We start from the raw sequence: 20,184 nt of genomic DNA on the forward strand, positions 1-20,184 counted from the left end.
TTCCATGAAGTGATGGGACCAGATGCCATGATCTTCGTCTTCTGAATGTTGAGCTTTAAGCCAACTTTTTCACTCTCCACTTTCACTTTCATCAAGAGGCTTTTTAGTTCCTCTTCACTTTCTGCCATAAGGGTGGTGTCATCTGCATATCTGAGGTTACTGATATTTCTCCTGGCAATCTTGATTCCAGCTTGTGCTTCTTCCAGCCCATAGTATTTGTTACCTATGAGTAAAATGCAAACTCTATCCTAGCATTTCAGTTTTTATTCTTTCATCAATATATTAACTTTTGAAGTTTCTTTTTTAAATAAGAATTCACAAGATATAACTAACATTGAGCCTCTTTGAGTTGCACTGAATAAACTTCAACATCTTTTAACTTTAAATCTTTTAATTTGTAGAAAATAGAACCAATTTTGTAGATAGTTCTGCAATAGAAATTTATTTCACCTTTAAAGAGAAATTCATTATGAACTGGTCCACAGAGCTGACCACAAACTGTATGTTATGACCATATGACATTTCAGTATCAGAAAAGTAAGTGTACTTCTCTATACTTGATGAAATTCTATGATGACGCTAATACACTGGATATTCTAATACTCTGAATCAGGATATTATCTACCCCCAAAAGGTTCTCTTTTATTCAGAGAGGGATATTATAGCCCCACATGCATCTGCAATAAGACAGTCAATGGGAGGCTAAAGGATCAGTGTCTCAGACACCTTCTTCTTATAAATCAACTGCACCATCTGAAATACATTCCATCCAGAGTAGCCAAAGGCTGTGTCCCATGTGTGATCTAAGATCTGCAGCTCAAATTTGATCAAACAAAAAATGACAGCTTCTCAGCCTGGCCCAAACATGCACTTTTTCAACATATATTCAGATGTCTCAATTCTGCAGATGGGCCCACTTAGCATTTTAGGCATAAACCAGAGTAAGGCTTAAGGGACCTAAGTGAATCTTCAATCTAAGCACCCTGAATTATCAGCAAATGGCATGAATGCACATGCATCCAATAGTTAGGTTTCTTTTTTAGAAACTTCTTTTGAACTTATTTGTGTCTTACCAGCAAAGATTAAGTCAAGCATGCTGACCCTATTATGAATTAACCTTATCTAACTGTCAAAATGCATGGATTCCACTTGAAATCTGTAGTCTATCCACTCTCTCTCTCTGCCAACTCAATAGATTATAGCCACGATTTTCAGATAATAAATTCCTAATGCACAGGAAGATCACCAGTGCAGATCAAGGAGAAGAAAGAAATGCATCATTTCACAGTAACAGAGACTGTTTTCCTGAGCAAAGGGAGTTCATGAACAAAGCAGGGAGGATGCAGGCTGATTGTTAGGCGACAGGGCAAGAGCTTGGGAGAAATTCAATTAGATGGATTCAACAAAAGAACTAGTCAATTAAGTAAATGTTAAAATTAGTGAAATCAACTGGAAAAGTGAAATAGTGAGCTGATTATATGAAATCCATCTTCAAATCAGCAGATAGTGACCCTTTGACACAGTCATCCCCACATCAGTTTTACTACAAACTAATTTACTGAATATTCCAATAATGTTTATCTCTGAGTTCAAAATTTTCTATTTGTAAATTTAAACATATATGTGTGTGTTCAAAAGCATCAATTCTTCAGAACTCAGCTGTCTTTATAGTCCAACTCTCACATCCATACATGACTACTGGAAAAACCATAGCTTTGACTAGACGGACCTTTGTTAGCAAAGTAAAGTCTCGCTTTTTTTAATATGCTGTCTAGGTTGGTCATAACTTTTCTTTCAAGGAGCAAGCGTCTTTTAATTTCATGGCTGCAGTCACCATCTGCAGTGATTTTGGAGCCCCCCAAAATAAAGTCTCTCATTGTTTCCCCATCTATTTGCCATGAAGGGATGGAACCAGATGGCATGATCTTAGTTTTCTGAATGTTGAGTTCTAACCCAACTTTTTCACTCTCCTCTTTCACTTTCATCAAGAGGCTCTTTAGTTCTTCCTCGCTTTCTGCCATAAGGGTGGTGTTATCTGCATATCTGAGGTTATTGATATTTCTTCCAGCAATCTTAATTCCAGCTTGTGCTTCATCCAGCCCAGTGTTTCTCATGATGTACTCTCATATAAGTTAAATAAGCAGGGTGACAGTATACAGCCTTGATGTACTCCTTTTCCTATTTGGAACCAGCCTGTTGTTCCAAGTTCAGTTCTAACTGTTGCTCCTGACCTGCATACAGATTTCCCAGGAGGCAGGTCAGGTGGTCTGGTATTCCCATCTCTTTCAGAATTTTCCACAGTTTGTTGTGGTCCACACTGTCAAAGGCTTTGGCATAGTCAGTAAAGCAGAAGTAGATGTTTTTCTGGAACTCTATTGCTTTTTTGATGATCCAACAGATGTTGGCAATTTGATCTCTGGTTCCTCTGCCTTTTCTAAATCCAGCTTGGACATCTGGAAGTTCACAGTTCACAAACTGTTGAAGGTTGGCTTGGAGAATTTTGAGCATTACTTTACTAGCATGTGAGATGAGTGCAATTGTGTGGTAGTTTGAGCATTCTTTGGTATTACCTTTCTTTGGGATTGGAATGAAAACTGATCTTTTCCAGTCCTATGGCCACTACTGAGTTTTCCACATTTGCTGGCATATTAAGTGCAGCACTTTCACAAGTGTTTTATTACTATCCATTTTTAAAGGTGCAAAATTTGCATGCAATAATGTTTTTAAAGAGTAGAATATGTATCTTTCATGTAAGTGTAAAACAATTTTAAAGAATATTTTAATCTTTCAGATTGCAAGCAAAAAAATTTTTTTAATAGAGAAATATCTGGAATGTTTCTTCATAATACACTTAGGACATGTCACTGATGTCAGTGCAGCAAGATTATATACAATTAACATTGTTTTAACACTATCATTAATAATCGTGCAGTATCACAGTATATAACAATTGATGAACAAAAGAAGGAAGAAAGAAAACATCTATTTGCCAGTTATTCAAAACTTGATTACCAGGTCAATGCAATGCATATTTATGGTGGGTTATAAGTAACTCATTTCCTCTCTTCTTTACCAAAAACAATTGTTCAAATGTGACCCTTTCTCTTCTTTGAGATTGAAAACCCTTAGTTTGAAAATACCCTCTTAATTTCTACTTTAATTTTCACAATTGATTCTCTATCACTGACTTCTCCTATTCCAATCAATCACCAAACTACCAAAATAAATTACTTTTATTTTTAAAAACAACTTTTCTTAGTAATATGAAATAGTTCCTTATCGCTTACAGGGTAAACACAAACTCCGTAGAATAACATAGGGATGGTCATGAACTTAACCAAACCTATGTGAGTCCTTTCTGATTTTAATACTTGTTACTTAATCTACTTAGGAAAGTGTGATTGTTTCTTTAAGGAACAGCTCAAGGGCTATCCCTCTGAGTATCCCTTCCTTCACCTAAGTATGATACAGACTTTTTTTTTTTTTGCCTACCACACTGGCATTACTTTCAATGAAGGGAATATGTTAGTGATTATGGCAGGCAAATTCACCACCTTTATATTCCAGTGACAGAGACAAAGTAATCAAGTGAATGAATAGATAATATAGTATCTGGCTGTGTTATGCAGTACAAGTAAAAATAGCAGATTAGGGAATAATTAGGGATAGAAGGGAAGAAAGGTATTTCAGGTAGGTTGGTCAGAAAGGGTGTCTCTGAGAAATTAACACTGATACTAACATTTCAATCATGGAATAAAACGATGTGAGGATAGAGCCATGTGGACACCTGAAGTGAAGAGTTCTTCAGGTACAGAGGAAACAAATGCAGACAGGGCTGAGATAGGAACCAGACTAGTGCTTTTGAGAAACTAATTTCAAAAGATCATGGGCTTGCCAGGTGGTTCTAATGGTCAAGAACCCGCCTGCCAATGAAGAAGATGTAAGGGATGCAGGTTCAATCCCTGGGTCAGGAAAATCTCCTGGAGAAAGGCATGGAAACCCACTCCAGTATTCTTGCTTGGAGAATCCCATGGACAGAGGAGCCTGGTGGGCTACAGTCCAACCCAAAGCGTCTGACATGACTGAAGCAACTTAGCACACACGCACACATAGTCTAAATGTTTACAGCAGCAATATTTACAACAGTTAAGACATGGAAGCAACCTAAATGTCCATCAACAGATGAATGGATAAAGAAGATTTTCATAATGTTCATATACACACATGTATATATAATGGAATAGTACACAGCCATAAACAGAAATGCAATAATGACATGTGCATTTCTGCATGGATGATCCTAGAGATTATCATACTAAGTAGGTCAGAAAGAAGAAGACATATACCATATGTCACTTATATGTGGAACTTAAAATATGACACAAATGAACTTATTAATGAAACAGATTCACCCACACAGAAAAAAGACTAAGGGTTGCCAAGGGGGAAGGGGATAAGGAAGTGATGGATTGAGGTTGTGGGAATAGTGGATACAACTATTATATATTAGAATGGATTAAAAAAAAAAAAAAAAGGTCCTACTCTATAGAAGATGACCGCTTCTCAGCAGGAAAGCTATGACAAACCTAGACAGTGTGTTGAAAAGCAGAGATGTTACACTGCTGACAAATGTCTGTATAGTCAAGGCTATGGTCTTCCCCGTGGTCACATATGGTTGTGAGAGCTGGACCATAAAGAAGGCAGAGCACCAGAGAGAGTTGATGTCTTCCAACTGTGGTGCTGGAGAAGATTCCTGAGTCTCTTGGACTGCAAGGAGATGAAACCAATCAATCTTAAGGGAAATCAACCCTGAATTGGAGGGACTGATGCTGAAGTTCCAGTATTTTGGTCACTTGATGTGAACAGCCGACTCACTGGAAAAGTCCCTGATGCTGGGAAAGATTGAGGCCAGAAGGAGAAGAGGGCATGAGAGGATGAGATAGCTCGATGGCATCACCAATGCAATGGACATGAACTTGGGCAAACTCCAGGAGATGGTGAGGGACTGGGAGCCCTGGTGTGCCACAGTCTATGGGGTTGCAAAGATCCAGACATGACTGGGTGACTGAACAACAACAATTACTGTATTTCACAGGGAACTATACTCAATATCCTGTTAAACCATAATGGAAAAGATATGAAGAAGAATAAATATATACGGCTTCCCTGATGGCTCAGGTAGTCAAGAATCAGCCTGCCAATGCAGGAGACACAGGTTCGATCCCTGGCTTGGGAAGATTCCCTGGAGAAGGAAATGGCAACCCACTCCAGTGTTCTTGCCTGGAAAATCCCATTGACAGAGAAACTTGGCAGTCTACAGTCCATGGAGTCATAGAGAGTCTGACACAACTTAGCAACTGAACAACAACAAAATAACTAAATCACTTTGCTGTACACCAGAAACTAACACAACACTGTAAATCAACTATACTTCAATTAAAAAAAAAAGCCTCTGATAGTATTGAAACGGATGGTGTTAAGGAGTGAATAGACAGAGATGGAATGTTTAGGTAGTAGAATGAAAAGGAAAGTTAAGAACACTCAGAAGGAGAAGCCTATATGGTAAAAGAAAAACCCGAAGTTTTCCATGTGGTGCCATGAAGCATACCTGTGCTGGGAGACCATCTCTGTAAATGCAAGGACCTGATTTGTAGAGCTTGCTGATTTTTCTGGTATAAGAACTCCCACCATGGCTGATTCAAGGTACCAATGGTTTAAAACCAGCTCAAAAATCCCCTACATAATAAACAATCAGCTCTCATGGGGCCATAAAAACTGGCTCCAGCATATCACTGCACCACTGCATGGAAGCCAAGTGAAGAAAGTGTTTCAGGGACAAGGGAGCTAGAGAGTAATAGTGCGTGCTAAAAAGTGTGCATTGGATTTGGCAAGGGAGGAAATCACTTGGTGATCTTGACAAAAACTGGACTGAGTTAGAGTGGTGATGGTGCTTAGAAAAGGCAATGTACAATGGAGCATAACAAGAAGGGGATGTGATGAAGTGGAGACAGAGATTGTGAGTGCCTTAGGCAGCAACAGTCTTTTAAAAGTTCTCATAACATGGCATATATTTTACTTGTTTTTATGTTTGTTGCTTGCTCCCTCCCCTAACACACACTTAAATTTAAAATCCCTGAATGTGCAGGTTGTTTTCTTTTTTGTTCATTTGTTGCCATTTAGTCGCTAAGTTGTTTTCAATTCTTTTGTGACCTGTGGACTGTAGCCCTGCCAGGCTCCTCTATCCATGGGGTTTTCCAGGCAAGAACACTGGAGTGGGTTGCCATTTCCTTCTCTAGGGAATCTTCCTGACCCAGGGATGGAACGTGCATCTCCTGCATTGGCAGGAGGATTCTTTACTCCTGAGCATATCCACCGTACCTAAAACAGTCCCTGCTAATCTCATATGCACGTGTGAAAACCTGTATGCACAGCACACAGTAATGATTGCTAAATAAAACACAGGCTGTTACAGTGAGTCACCTGCACGCTGGAACAAGAAAACAAACCTCCTATTCTGGACTAGAGCTTGTTTTTCAGAAGAATGATACTTTAAATTATAAACAATTGTTTTGTTTTTAAATTAAGAACACTCTGCCAGACCACCAGTTACAGACTATGAAATGTGGGTTGTTTATTCAGTGGTGGGTGGTTACTCACATTGTGATGACGGGAAGGCAGTTCCGCTCTTCCTCCCGTTGCATGTGTGTTTGTGTGTGTGCATGCACTTGTGTGCATATATTTTCTATCTGAAGGCAGAGCTTGAGAGTGGAAAGTAATTAAAGCTCTGGAATATACACGTTTACAGATTGTATTCTCTGTTACCAGAGTCACTCAACAGACTTTCTCTCAATTTTCTACTCCTCCCTTCTCACACTCAGACTTTCAAGATCCTCCCTTCTTTGACATTTTCTCTGAATAATACAGCCTCTGGTGATTGCTCATTTTTTTTTTCCCCCTAAACTCCCACATCACGATTTGTACCTTATGACGTCTCCCCAAAGAACTGTAAGTTATCTAAGGAGTCTCTTAGTCTCAAAGTATGACCGGGTCAATTATATGCACGTGGAACTCACTTAATAAATATTTACTGATTGAATGGTACATGAATTAATAAGTGAATACAAATAATGCACAGGCTACCTAAAGTTTCTTTCCAATTAAGTCCAGCCCTTTTATCAAACTTTTCTTGGAGGGTCTCTTCTGGGACGGTCTAAATGTCCGTATGTTTTGGACTATATTCTGCTTTATCTCTAATGGTAGTTTCAAACTTTACAAGGATGGACAAGGCAGTAAAAAAGGAGGGAAAAGGTATAGGAATTTTAAAAGCCACATGAAACAAATAACAATATAACAAAGAATTATATTCACTTAGGCATGTGAACAGGGGGCTGATTTATTTCTATTGCTTTTCCAGAGCACAAGAGTTACACAAAATGGGATCTTCCTACATAAAAGATGTTTTAAGTCATATAATAAAAAAGACACACAAAGATCAGGCTTACAGTTTTCAATGGGAGTAAAGAATAGTAGACCTATACTTACTGTCTTCTATGTCCCAGCACTGGGTGATTGGGTCCCCATACTTCACATCTTGGCGTCTAGCTCGCCTATGGAAAAGGGATTAAACTGTTTAGAACTTCAAGCATGATATCTGGAATATAAAAAGTCTACATCTAATACTAATAACAGTAGCAGAAGCAGAACTGTACTTGTTTCACTGCTGAACTTAAATGCAGGCCAGTATTCCAATCACTGCAACATTAATCCAAGTAATACTAGTTAGGTAGAGTCCTAACAGAATGGATCTTGTTTTAGCAATAAGATGATCTGCATTTTATTTAGCCACCACAATTTTTCTTTGATTTTGACAAATTATTCAGTATAACAGGTTGAATATAAATGTGCTCCAGTTTTTATTTACACTCAATGGGGGGGGGTAACTATTTGTATCTTCTTTTTTTCAGTGTAATAAGATATAAAAGAGCTTTAGTCAGTGGGTAAGAAAGTACACATAACTATAAAATGCTTTATCATACGAAGATTCATTATTTATGTGATTAAACAACAAGATAGATATTATTTGAAACAGAAGTACAAGTTTGAAATGGCATGAATGGCTAGATGTTATTTCTATCTACTGACACAGTTCACAATGTTTCTCTCATAGTGGTGCTAATAATAGTAACAATAAAGTAATGGCCTTGTACATTATTGTCACATGTTTTCCCGAAGAGAAAATGATAACTATTGTATATAAAAAAATCTGCTACATCTAAATTAAATAAATCTTACACTCAGTGTGCAGTTTCATTTGCTTTGGCTATTTTATGTTGCCACATCAGAGATCACAGATGTCACAATGAACATTCTGTGATACTAGGGTGTTCCTTAAGGGAAACGTTGACTGGATGACAGTCTTGTGGAAGATTCATCTATCATACACATTTTTTGGCTCGCACAAACATTATGTTAGGTAAGGGAGAACATCACAGTGGCATGTCTGCAAGATCAGAGATGCAGTCCTGGGAAATACAAAAAGAAAAAAATATGATGGTATAAGGTACATAAGGTACATAAGGTCAAGAATGTTTTTAAATCTTGGATTCATAAGGAACAGAATCAATTCATCAAACTGAAGGCTCATTACCAACTAATGAGCATTCCTGTTTTTTAGGTTCTAGAAAAGAAAAGCATTGCCCAAAGATTACCTAGGATGAGTATATTCTTCGTCAAAAACTAACAAAAATGTTGTGACTTTTTACTTCAAACTTAGATTCAATTCAGAGATTTCAGAGAATATAAAAAAGTCTTGGCATTGTGTCTGTTTTTGTACTATACATTCAATCTGAGATACTAGAATTTACAATTTAACAGATCAGTTAACTTTCAAAAAATAGAAGTAAATATATAGTAGTAGGACTATTGTATGCTCACCTGCTATCTTGTTAAGACCTAAAGATTAAAAATATATATATATATATACAGTTTGCTGACATTTTACCTAGAACAAAATATACTTTGGGTGATACTTTAATAAATAGTGTTACTGTAAACCACATTTTAAAATGATATTTTAATATATCAGCCACCATAACTCATATTAATGAGCACTCAGGTTGTTTCCAATAATTTTGCTATTGAAAACAGTGCTGAAATGAGCAAACATATAATTTGCGGTACTTTTTTGCCTGTGTGTCTGTAAATAAATTCCTAGCCAGGATACTGTTGGCCTACAATGACATTACTTTTAAGAGTACATAAAGCAATAAGTTACAAACAGTGGGACATAGTTTGATATTTAAGCATATCTGGGTGGCAGAAATTGGCCAAGTTGGAGTAAAAGCAAAATTCCACATAACCACTGGGATGTACTGTGAGCTGTATATAATCTACAGTATTACAAAAACATACATTAAGTACAAGCTGGAATCAAGATTACCGGAAGAAATATCAATAACCTCAGATATGCAGATGACACCACCCTTATGGCAGAAAGTGAAGAGGAACTAAAAAGCCTCTTGATGAAAGTGAAAAAGGAGAGTTAAAAAGTTGGCTTAAAGCTCAACATTCAGAAGACGAAGATCATGGCATCTGGTCCCATCATTTCATGGGAAATAGATGAGGAAACAGTGGAAACCATGTCAGACTTTATTTTGGGGGGCCTCCAAAATCACTGCAGATGGTGATTGCAGCCATGAAATTAAAAGACGCTTACTCCTTGGAAGGAAAGTTATGACCAACCTAGATAGCATACTGAAAATCAAGACATTACTTTGCCAACAAAGGTCCGTCTAGTCAGGGCTGTGGTTTTTCCAGTGGTCATGTACAGATGTGAGAGTTGGACTGTGAAGAAAGCTGAGCACCGAAGAATTGATGCTTTTGAAATGTGGTGTTGGAGAAGACTCTTGAGAGTCCCTTGGACTGCAAGGAGATCCAACCAGTCCATTCTAAAGAAGATCAGCCCTGGGTGTTCTTTGGAAGGAATGATGCTAAAGCTGAAACTCCGGTACTTTGGCCACCTCATGCAAAGAGTTGACTCATTGGAAAAGACTCTGATGCTGGGAGGGATTGGGGGCAGGAGGAGAAGGGGACGACAGAGGATGAGATGGCTGGATGGCATCACCGATTTGATGGACATGAGTTTGAGTAAACTCAGGGAGTTGGTGATGGACAGGGAGGCCTGGTGTGCTGCAATTCATGGGGTCTCAAAGAGTCGGACACAACTGAGTGACTGAACTGAACTGAACTATGAGTATATACGTATTTATAAATATGGGAAGAAAGGAAGAATGTACAAAGGCTAGAATAGTAAAGAAAGCAAACTTTTTGTGCTTTCTGACAAAGATGAAGGCAAAGGATATAAACAATTATCAGAATTTTTTAAAGCTCTGAAATCAAGAGTTATCAGTTAAATCCATTAAACCTGTAACGGGCTTCATTGATCAAGCTTGCTTTAATTGTTGCTACAAAAAGGTGCATATCTCCAAGCCTCGGGTAACCTGAACAAATAAACTTTTTGTCCAAGCTGTTGGAGTTGGGTGTGTCCTGTTTGAGCTCTAGCCAGTTAGGGCATTGGCTTTCCCTCTGGGCATGTGAGAGTGTCCAGTGACCTTTTGACATCAGAGGCCAAAACTCCACCCTCCGAGCATGCATCCCAGGAAGAAGCCTGTAGCTTAGTTCCATCTGCACAGGCCATTGCTTATCTCACCTTTTCTATCTCCAGTTACCTTTCCTAGGCTCCCCAGGTCTCAGGTTTATCTCATACACATCCTGAGTCTCTCACCTTTGGGGAGGTGGATTTGAGACTTGTTTCCTGTCTCCTCGCTTGACTGCCTCATGAATAAACCCCGTTCTCTGCTGCAAACGTTGGCATCTCCACAACTGGCTTGCTGTGTGTCAGACAAACAAACCTGCTGTGGTAAAACCTCCACATTTCTAGATTTCAGAACATTCTATTTTATCCTCCTTAAATTTAGCTTTATGAAAAACTATAAAACACTTACGTTATAATATCCCTACCATAGACCATGTTTCCTGTATGTTTTGTCTTTAAACTAACTACAAGAGAAATTGGCCAACTTTTACTCACAACTTCATGTGAGCTGTTCGTCATGTAAAATGGAAGGCTTCCTCTTAACGTGAGGTGATGCTCACCTTTTTGAAGTGGGCACATATTGAGAGCATGCATGTCCATCCCAGGCACAGTAGGGGTCTCGGGCAAGACAACAGTCTGCGCACGCTTTCCCATAAGTGTTGCATCTGTGCAAGGAAAGCTGAACCAATCCGTCTCGGGAACCAACATACAATTGTTGCTGCAAATCAGGCAAAACAAATGCATTAGAAGCATCTTTCAGCCTACTCTTAAGAACTTCCCTTTCTTGAATATCATATCACAGATCTAAATCTGTCTCCTCGGGTGCCACAGGAAAAGTAAGATAAGTCAGTCTTCAGTCTGGCTGGATGGTGGTTTGAAGGTGTTGATCCTGAATTGGACAGCATTCTATAGAGCTAGAGTAACCTTGGCAGTAATTTCAGAAGGTAAAAAACCAGCTGCTAGACTGAGGAATTAAGATGTCAAATTCTTTCTCAATAGTTGAAAATACACTTTGGTAGATTATATCAAGCACAGATGCTATAGGCAACACTGTCGGTCTTCTCCTGCCATAAGAAATGACCAAAAGGAGGTTTCTAGAACTTTTTCTGTGGTTTTAACTAACCATTTCATTTGTTAATGAAGTATGGATCCCTGAAGGAAAATGAGTTATAAATGAGAGAGAAAGTATTTGGTATCACTGTGAAGAAAGTATTAAGGAGGCTTATGGGATGCTGTATCACACGTAAAAGCCTGCAGGATACTGACAACTCAGCAAATGAAATTACATTTTGAAAATAAGTCCTAAAAATAAGGCACTACATCCTCACATCCTTACATGAATCTATTTGAGGACATGTGGTGGTGGCAGAGGGGAGGGATCATCCAAGTGAACAAGCCATTGTCTGTGTCTTCAAATGACATGTGGTCAAGTCTAGCAGACATACCAAACTTTAAATGGAGGGGAAAAAAATCTAGAAATAGATACTGGCACAAATAACAGATGTGTACTCTACCTATAGCAATCTGTCTTATATCCCTACCAGCCACTAATCTGCCAGTTAAGACTTCCAAGAGGCTAAATGCATATATTGTTTAGTATTTATTTTACTATATAATTCTCTAAAATGTCCTTGAAACTCTTCCTTTTCTCCTGTTCTCCCTCTTTATTTCTGTCTAAGATTTCTGTTTTGTTTGATGACTCCTTTCTCTGCAGTGAATGTTGGGTTTCCTTCTTTTCAGTTCTCTTCTTCCTGTACAAAGACTCAGTGGTATCTTGAAAACAACATAAATATGCACATACTGATTCCCCAAATCTACGCTTCCTACCGTATCTTTCTTTTTCTTTTGGCTGTGTGGTATGTGGAATTCTTAGTTCCCCAACCAGGGATGGAACCTGTGCCCCTTGAAGTGGAAGCATGGAGTCTTAGCCACTGGACCACCAGGGAAGTCACTTCCTACCCTACCTGACCAAGAGACAGCATCCCAGTCACCCAAGGCACAAATCTGGGAGTTGTCTCTGAATCTTCCTTCACTCTCATTCCATCTGCCACCTTATCTCTCCATTCTCTCATACAGAACTCTCTAATCTACTTCCTCCTCCCTCTCCACTGCCTTTGTCTCAAGTCCTTATCATCTCTTTCCAGGATCACTTGTAAGTGTCCTACTATTACCCCAGGACTCAATCCATCTTCCACACTGCCACACCAGACTGCTCTCTCTAAGAGGAAAATCTTACCATGACACCCTCCTGCTTAAAATCTTTCAAGGTTTTCACTGTCTTGGATAAACATGTCAAACTTCTCAGGAGGGCATCCATGCAAAGATGTGTCTACTCTTCTGCTGTTTTACTTCCCCAGGTTCCTTTCTAGTCTCCTTGCTCCATAAGCATAGGTATGCTCTTTGCTCCAACTGTACACAAACTTAGCAGGATAAGTTACAATCTTTCACTCTTTACACCTTTTCAAGTGTTCTCCACTCCTACTTGGCTTCTCCATCCCATCCTTCTTTCTGTCTGATTAACTGCAAGAGCTTTCATAGCTCAAGTTGCCTTTCTCTTAGCTTCCTCCCCCTGCTCCCCTGACCCTCTTTTCCATCAGTTCCTCTCTTTTCCGTCTCCTAGTACATGGTTCCATTTTTGCACTACTGTGTTTGCATGGGCCTTTGCCTTTCAGTTCCACAAGAGTTTCTAGAGATGAAGACTTATGCCATTCATCCATTTCTGTACCCTCCAAGGACAGTAGCAGGCCTTCAGGAAGTAAATGTTGAATGAATGAACAAATTAACAGAAAAGACTGAAGAAGAAATCTACTTGGATATTTTCCTAATAATCCTTGTATCATACTAAGTGTACTTACTCTACGGATTAAGACAATTTTAGCAACAACTTAATGGTGAACATATTACCTATCATGTGTTTTACTTATATATCTAGAGTATGTATAGAAATGGTAATGCAAGTCTGAACCTCTTGAATCAACTGGGGTTTGGGGTATCATATCCAAGAACTGAGACATCATATTAAATATTATTATTGTTATTATTAGCTACCATCTATTTTACAGTTAGAAAGTTCCAGCTCTCTGTCTAGAATTTTGCATACACCATCCAATTTATTAGGAGGTAGATATTATTCTTCTAACTTTACTGTTGAGGAAATTGACTCCTGGAGTAAGATATTAAGTAGAAGGTTGGAGGTTAACTATTGGGCTGTTTTCCACTGCAGTCTAACTCCTACACTCCCTGATTAAAAACCATTTTTAATGTTTAGTGCTAGTATTCTATTGTTACATGAATTACTTTACAGCCTTGACAGAATGGCATTCTCATGAGACTAGGGAAGTGAGCTCAATTTTCAAGAGCCAAAGAAAGGGAGAATGTATTATTCAATTAATGAAATTGGGTTCCATGTCTCCTAAGGCAAGGCTGAAACAATGCCCAATAATCAGTTACAAAAGAAACAATCTAAAGCTTTTTATAGATTTATAATTTAACTTCCTGCCTCAGTGGATTTTCCCTAAAACAAACTTTGATTCAAACAGTCTTCCTTTTGTGGCTAATTTTTACACAAAAATTAGAAAGTACCTGCTTCAGAGACAACTCCATGTTCAAGATGATTGATGAATGCTGAAAATAGAAATTAACTGTTAGTAATCACGAACAGTCTTTTATAGTAGCCAATATTTTATCTTGTACCAAAGATAATTGGAGTAAACTTCAAGGCTCTTTTATGTAGAGAAGAAAAAGATCTTAATGTTTGCTATTTCCTTTCCATGTGCAGTGATTCAACCTTAATAAAAATTATCAAAATAGTTTCTTATTAAAGAAAAATTACCTAAATATATGTGAGGGCATTCTGCATTGCAAATTGTTCCCAGTTACCCATAAGGTTTCTCCCTCTTCTGACTTTGCTTATCTTAACTGCTTCCACATAATTCAAACTAGTGTTGACAAGAACATCTCCATAATTATTTATTGCCTCTTTCTGCTCTCACTTAGATCAGTAGTTCAAAACTTGTTCAAGTAGCAGAATTCTAAAGAGTTATAGTGCTCCTTGTGAATGAGCATATGCTTTACAGAACCCTACACAACATGATGTGTATAATTTCATGGGGAGAAAGTTTTATTTGTAGGAAATACATTTCTATGCAAGCAACATAAAATTTAAAATATGAACAGAAAAGTTCTCAAACTAAGAATGATGGGATGTTTAAAATTCTTTTCATCTATCATCAATCTTTCCCTATATATTAATTTCTCAAAATAGATATAAAAAATTTAAGGAAGTATATGAAAGAAAGGAAAAGAAAAATGTTAAATGAGGAAGTTCTATCAAATAATTTTTTTAAATGAATTAAGCAGACAGGTTCATTGTTTAATCTGAAGAGTGGAATCCTTCCAAACAATTCCTCTTGACCACTAACAACCACTGAACAGACTCAGTCTAACATGCCTACATGTGTTGTGGGGGCTTTATTTGGCCTCTGGGTTCACACTTATATTTGACATTGACTTCTCCCTTGGGAACTACCCAAGGCTTTGTTTTCAGTAGATGGCAGACAGCAGGTCTTGTTCTTGTTAACTCCTGGACCACTAGTATCATCACGGTGTAAACAGGAACCAGTGGAACCTGGCATGTTAATTAACTTGAGCCCCTCTCAGTGGAGGGTCTATTCTCTTTTATGACAATAGATGTTCACATGGAAACAGTATCGTTTAATAAGTTGTCTCAACAAAAATGTTACAAAAGACGCAACATATTTTTCAAAAGCTCTTCTAAGAAATGCAACTTTATTTCTAATTTCATTTTTAGAAAATAACTTTGAACTGAATCTCACTGAACATCTACAAAGAATGCCACAATTCAGATTTACTGTTAAAAGTCTAAGGATATTCCCCAAATCTGGAGAACTATTATTTTAGATCTACTAATGTTTTGGGCGATTGAGAGGAACTTAGCATACATAAAGATTTACTATCATGCAATTAAAAAAAAAAAAATCCTTATACAAATGCAGGGAAACATGATTTATACACTTTTCAGTTTTCTCAAATTCAACTGAGGAAAAACTGAAAAGTAAAATTTATAAAGCAGAAAAGCATCTGGATAGTAAAAGAGATCCCAGGCTTTCATCTACTGTACTGATTTGTCTGAGCATAAGCTTGGAAAACTCAGTCATGAGGGGTAGTCCCAGGAGTCCCAATCTCAGTTATATTCTACAGGGGAAAGTGAGTCCTACTTTGGTTGCTTTTTAAACTTTTTTCCTTCACTTAAGGAAACAAAAAATAAAGGAGTTAACTGCAAAGACTTCTCCAGAAAAAGTGATGATATATTGAGACAAACACGTCCCATATAAGAACTGCTTAGGTTCACTGTCTCTTCTCCCGGAACTCTGGCCTAAGTCTTACCTTGAATATCTGTAACTCCTCCAGTACTACCTCTTCTATATTCCACTTCTCCTTTGAAATGCTGACAACTTTTAGGACTGTTCCAATGTCTGAAAAAATAAATTACCCATGATTCTTATGTTTCTACTTCAGTGTTTAAATATTTATTAGCAACCTTCACATTGCTCCCCTCATTTTTTTTTTCTTAATGCCTTTCAAGAAATCAGGTTAAATAAAGCATGCAAGAAATGAAGCTTAATTTATTAATATATGATTCTCCTCTTCTGAAATATTATAGCTTTCAGCTCATAGAACATATGTTTATAAATAAAATATTAAAAGACACATACTTGGAGTGTATTCCTAGCACAGGAATATCTATGTCTCCTTTAAAACTTAGTTGAAATGACAACAAAAGAGAAACATCATATGAGGTATCTATATGAGAAAAGTGTCCACTACTAATCAAATGTATTTAACTGACAGAAACATTAATGGGCTAGAAAGTAAAGTTTTTATCGAAAATTATTTTAGAATTTTAAATTATCACAAGATTAATAATACATTGCAGTTCCACAAGGTGGCATGTAATTACAGAAAGATGATCAAAAGAACATTTTAGAAAAAGAAAAAAAATTTCCATTTGGAGATTAATGTCTAGACTGACCTGTATAAAAATAAATTAAAAATAGTTGCTTATGAACTTCTGAGCACTGTGGTCAGAGTATGTAAACATGTATGGTAATAATCCTGTTTGTACAAAGCAGCGTGAATTGTTTTTAAATGATTCTAGAATCTTTGAAAAATATTAAATATACATTTTCCAAATACCATATTTGGAAATAAGTCTACCTCAGTATCCTTATAATTTTCTCAATAAAAGTTAGGTAGTACCACCTAGTGGCTAAATGGCTTTTCTGACCCAGAAATGTTGAAGAGCTAGGAATGAGCTTCGGGTGGGCCATGCAATTAAGAGGCAAACTCATTAGAATTAATGACAAACTAATTATTTCATGTTTTGATGCATCAGTAGTAATCTCTGTAGTCTGGAAAACGCCACTTTTTTCCCCTGGGCCTTGGTACCACCATCTGCAGCATAATCAGGTTTGACAATAGGAGTTCTTGAATGCTTCCTAACTTTTGTAAAACCAATACACTTTTAGAAGTAAAATTATCCTAAAATTGTTTTAGGATAGTTCTAAAAACCTTTTTTAGTAAAAGTGTCAATTTCTTCAAAACTCATCAAAATTCTATTTTTTTTTAAGCAATGCTTGATTCATCAAATTATACATTATCCAGATGCAGTGCTTTTGTTTTAAAAATACATGCTATTTTTATTGCCATTAGAATTCACAGTACATTATTAGATATTACTTTTTTGAAATGCACCAAATAATATTTCTTTTCCTAGAAAAAGTAATCATTTTAATAAGCTGGCAGTCAAAAAGTAAATAAAATGGGTTCTAATAATGAATAATTAATCCAGAAAATTCAAGGGCAGGAAAAATAATTACCAAGAAGTTCTTACTTTAAGTTATTTACAAATTAATGATTAACTTTTTTGAAAAGCCATCTTATGTCAGCTAAGTCAGGGATTCTCAAAACTGGGTGAAGGGATCCTTTGGGATAGAATTGTCAAATATCTCTGTAGAAAGAAAGAAATGTGAAGTTTGAAGATAGAGAAACTTTTCTTTGCCTACTTGTTTTAGTCCATAGTCATTCAGCAAATATGTATTGAGCACCTCATCTATAGCAGGCACACTGCATTTGTATTACAGAAATATGTTTTGAAATCTCACACAACTCAAATGGAAGCTGGAAGATAGGTATGATGGTCAATTAAAAGCACTTGTTATGCAAGTTAAAAAAAAAACAGTGATGAGGTATGAACTAATAATTACTCATTTTGATTTTGATCAGTAGACTTTTCTGAATTTTTTGTTTGTCTAATGAAAAATTCATGTGAAAGAAAGCATAACCTGGCCCTAGCATACCTGTTCCAAGAAACATCACATCATACTGGCCATCTTCTGCGACGACGTGATCCACCACGATCTGTGTCAGTCTGTAATCCACATTGATTCGCTTGAACGTTGGTCGTCCCAAAACTGGATATACTGATTTATACATCACAGGGTGCCGCTTTATGAAACTGATGACATCATCTGGAAAATCTCGGGTGGATTTGATCAGTGGGTCATAGGTTTTGCTTGGACACTGAAAAGAAATGAGGCGGGGAGTAAAGACATTATTCATGCACCTGAGAAAATTTCATTTACTTTCAAAGTTTTTAAAGTTTATTACTGGTAATATTAAAGTAATGGTCAATAGGATCAACATGAACTCACATCAAGATATAAATACATACAGTTCGCCGTGAGTGTATTTAAATCCAGTTTTTGCTTTCAAAAATATTCTAAAATATTACAAAGAAATATTATTCAGCCACACAAAAAATGAAATCTTACCATTTGCAACAACATAGATGGACCTCGAGGGTATTATGCTAAGTGAAATAAGTCAAAGAAAGATAAATACTGTATGATCTCACTTATATATGTGTAATCTAAACAATGGGACAAACAGAAGAGCTCGTAGATACAGAGAACAGATTGGTGGCTGCCAGAAGTTGGGGGTGAGGGATGGGCAAAATGGGTGAAAGGAGTCAAAAGGTATAAACCTCTAGCTACAAAATAAGTCCTGGTGATGTATGGTGGCTATTAGTTACAGACACTGTATTACGTATTTGAAAGTTGCTAAGAAAATAAATTTTAAAAGTTCTGATCAAGAGAAAAAAAAAATAACTATGGATGGCAACTGATGCTATCTAAACCTATTGTGATCATCTTTCAGTTCAATTCAGTCACTCAGTGGTGTCTGACTTTTTGCGACCCCATGAACTGCAGCACGCCAGGCCTCCCTGGCCATAACCAACTGCCGGAGTCTACCCAAACCCATGTCCATTGAGTCAGCGATGCCATCCAACCATCTCACCCTCTGTCGTCCCCTTCTCCTCCCGCCCTCAATCTTTCCCAGCATCAGGGTCTTTTCAAATGAGTCAGCTCTTTGCCTCAGGTGGCCAAAGTATTGGAGTTTCAGCTTAAACATCAGTCCTTCCAATGAACACCCAGGACTGATCTCTTTTAGGATGGACTGGTTGGATCTCCTTGCAGTCCAAGGTACTCTCAAGAGTCTTCTCCAACACCACAGTTCAAAAGCATCGATTATTCTGTGCTCAGCTTTCTTTGTAGTCCAACTCTCACATCCATACACGACTACTGGAAGAACCATAGCCTTGACTAGACAGACCTCTGTTGACAAAGTAATGTCTCTGCTTTTTAATATGCAGTCTAGGTTGGTCATAACTTTCCTTCCAAGGAGTAAGCGTCTTTTAATTTCATGGCTGCAATCACCATCTGCAGTCATTTTGGAGCCCTCCCAAAATAATCAAACACTGTTTCCCATCTATTAGCCATGAGGTGATGGGCCCGGATGCCATGATCTTAGTTTTCTGAATGTTGAGGTTTAAGCCAACTTTTTCACTCTCCTCCTTCACTTTCATCCAGAGGTTCTTTAGTTCTTCTTCACTTTCTGCCATAAGGGTGGTGTTATCTGCATATCTGAGGTTATTAATATTTCTCCTGGCAATCTTGATTCTAGCTTGTGCTTCTTCCAGCCCAGCGTTTCTCATGATGTACTCTGCATTTAAGTTAAATAAGCAGGGTGACAATATACAGCCTTGACGTACTCCTTTTCCTATTTGGAACCAGTCTGTTGTTCCATGTCCAGTTCTAACTGTTGCTTCCTGACCTGCATACAAATTTCTCAAGAGGCAGGTCAGGTGGTCTGGTATTCCCACCTCTTTCAGAATTTTCCACAGTTTATTGTGATCCACACAGTCAAAAGCTTTGGCATAGTCAATAAATCAGAAATAGATGTTTTTCTTGAACTCTCTTCCTTTTCCCATGATCCAGCAGATGTTGGTAATTTGATCTCTGGTTCCTCTGCCTTTTCTAAAACCGGCTTGAACATCTGGAAGTTCATGATTCACGTATTGCTGAAGCCTGGCTTGGAGAATTTTGAGCATTACTTTACTAGTGTGTGAGATGAGTGCAATTGTGCAGTAGTCTGAGCATTCTTTGGCATTGCCTTTCTTTGGGATTGGAATGAAAACTGACCTTTTCCAGTCCTGTGGCCACTGTTGA

At 37.5% G+C, this 20,184-nt stretch overlaps 1 protein-coding gene across 1 annotated transcript in view; it reads right to left on the reverse strand.

Moving 5' to 3' along the window:
- The window catches only part of SEMA3D (sema domain, immunoglobulin domain (Ig), short basic domain, secreted, (semaphorin) 3D), a 230,218-nt gene that overhangs the window by 12,319 nt on the left and 197,715 nt on the right, over window positions 1–20,184 (reverse strand). The window contains exons 13-17 of the mRNA XM_010848142.1: window positions 17,974–18,196; window positions 16,001–16,089; window positions 14,177–14,218; window positions 11,155–11,312; window positions 7,543–7,607 (exon numbers count right to left, since the gene is read on the reverse strand). Coding sequence (XP_010846444.1) covers window positions 7,543–7,607; window positions 11,155–11,312; window positions 14,177–14,218; window positions 16,001–16,089; window positions 17,974–18,196 — 577 coding nt within the window. The remainder of the gene's footprint in view (window positions 1–7,542; window positions 7,608–11,154; window positions 11,313–14,176; window positions 14,219–16,000; window positions 16,090–17,973; window positions 18,197–20,184) is intronic.

This window comes from Bison bison, unplaced genomic scaffold (assembly GCF_000754665.1).
Source record: "Bison bison bison isolate TAMUID 2011002044 unplaced genomic scaffold, Bison_UMD1.0 scf7180017864260, whole genome shotgun sequence".
Classification (NCBI taxonomy): domain Eukaryota; kingdom Metazoa; phylum Chordata; class Mammalia; order Artiodactyla; family Bovidae; genus Bison; species Bison bison.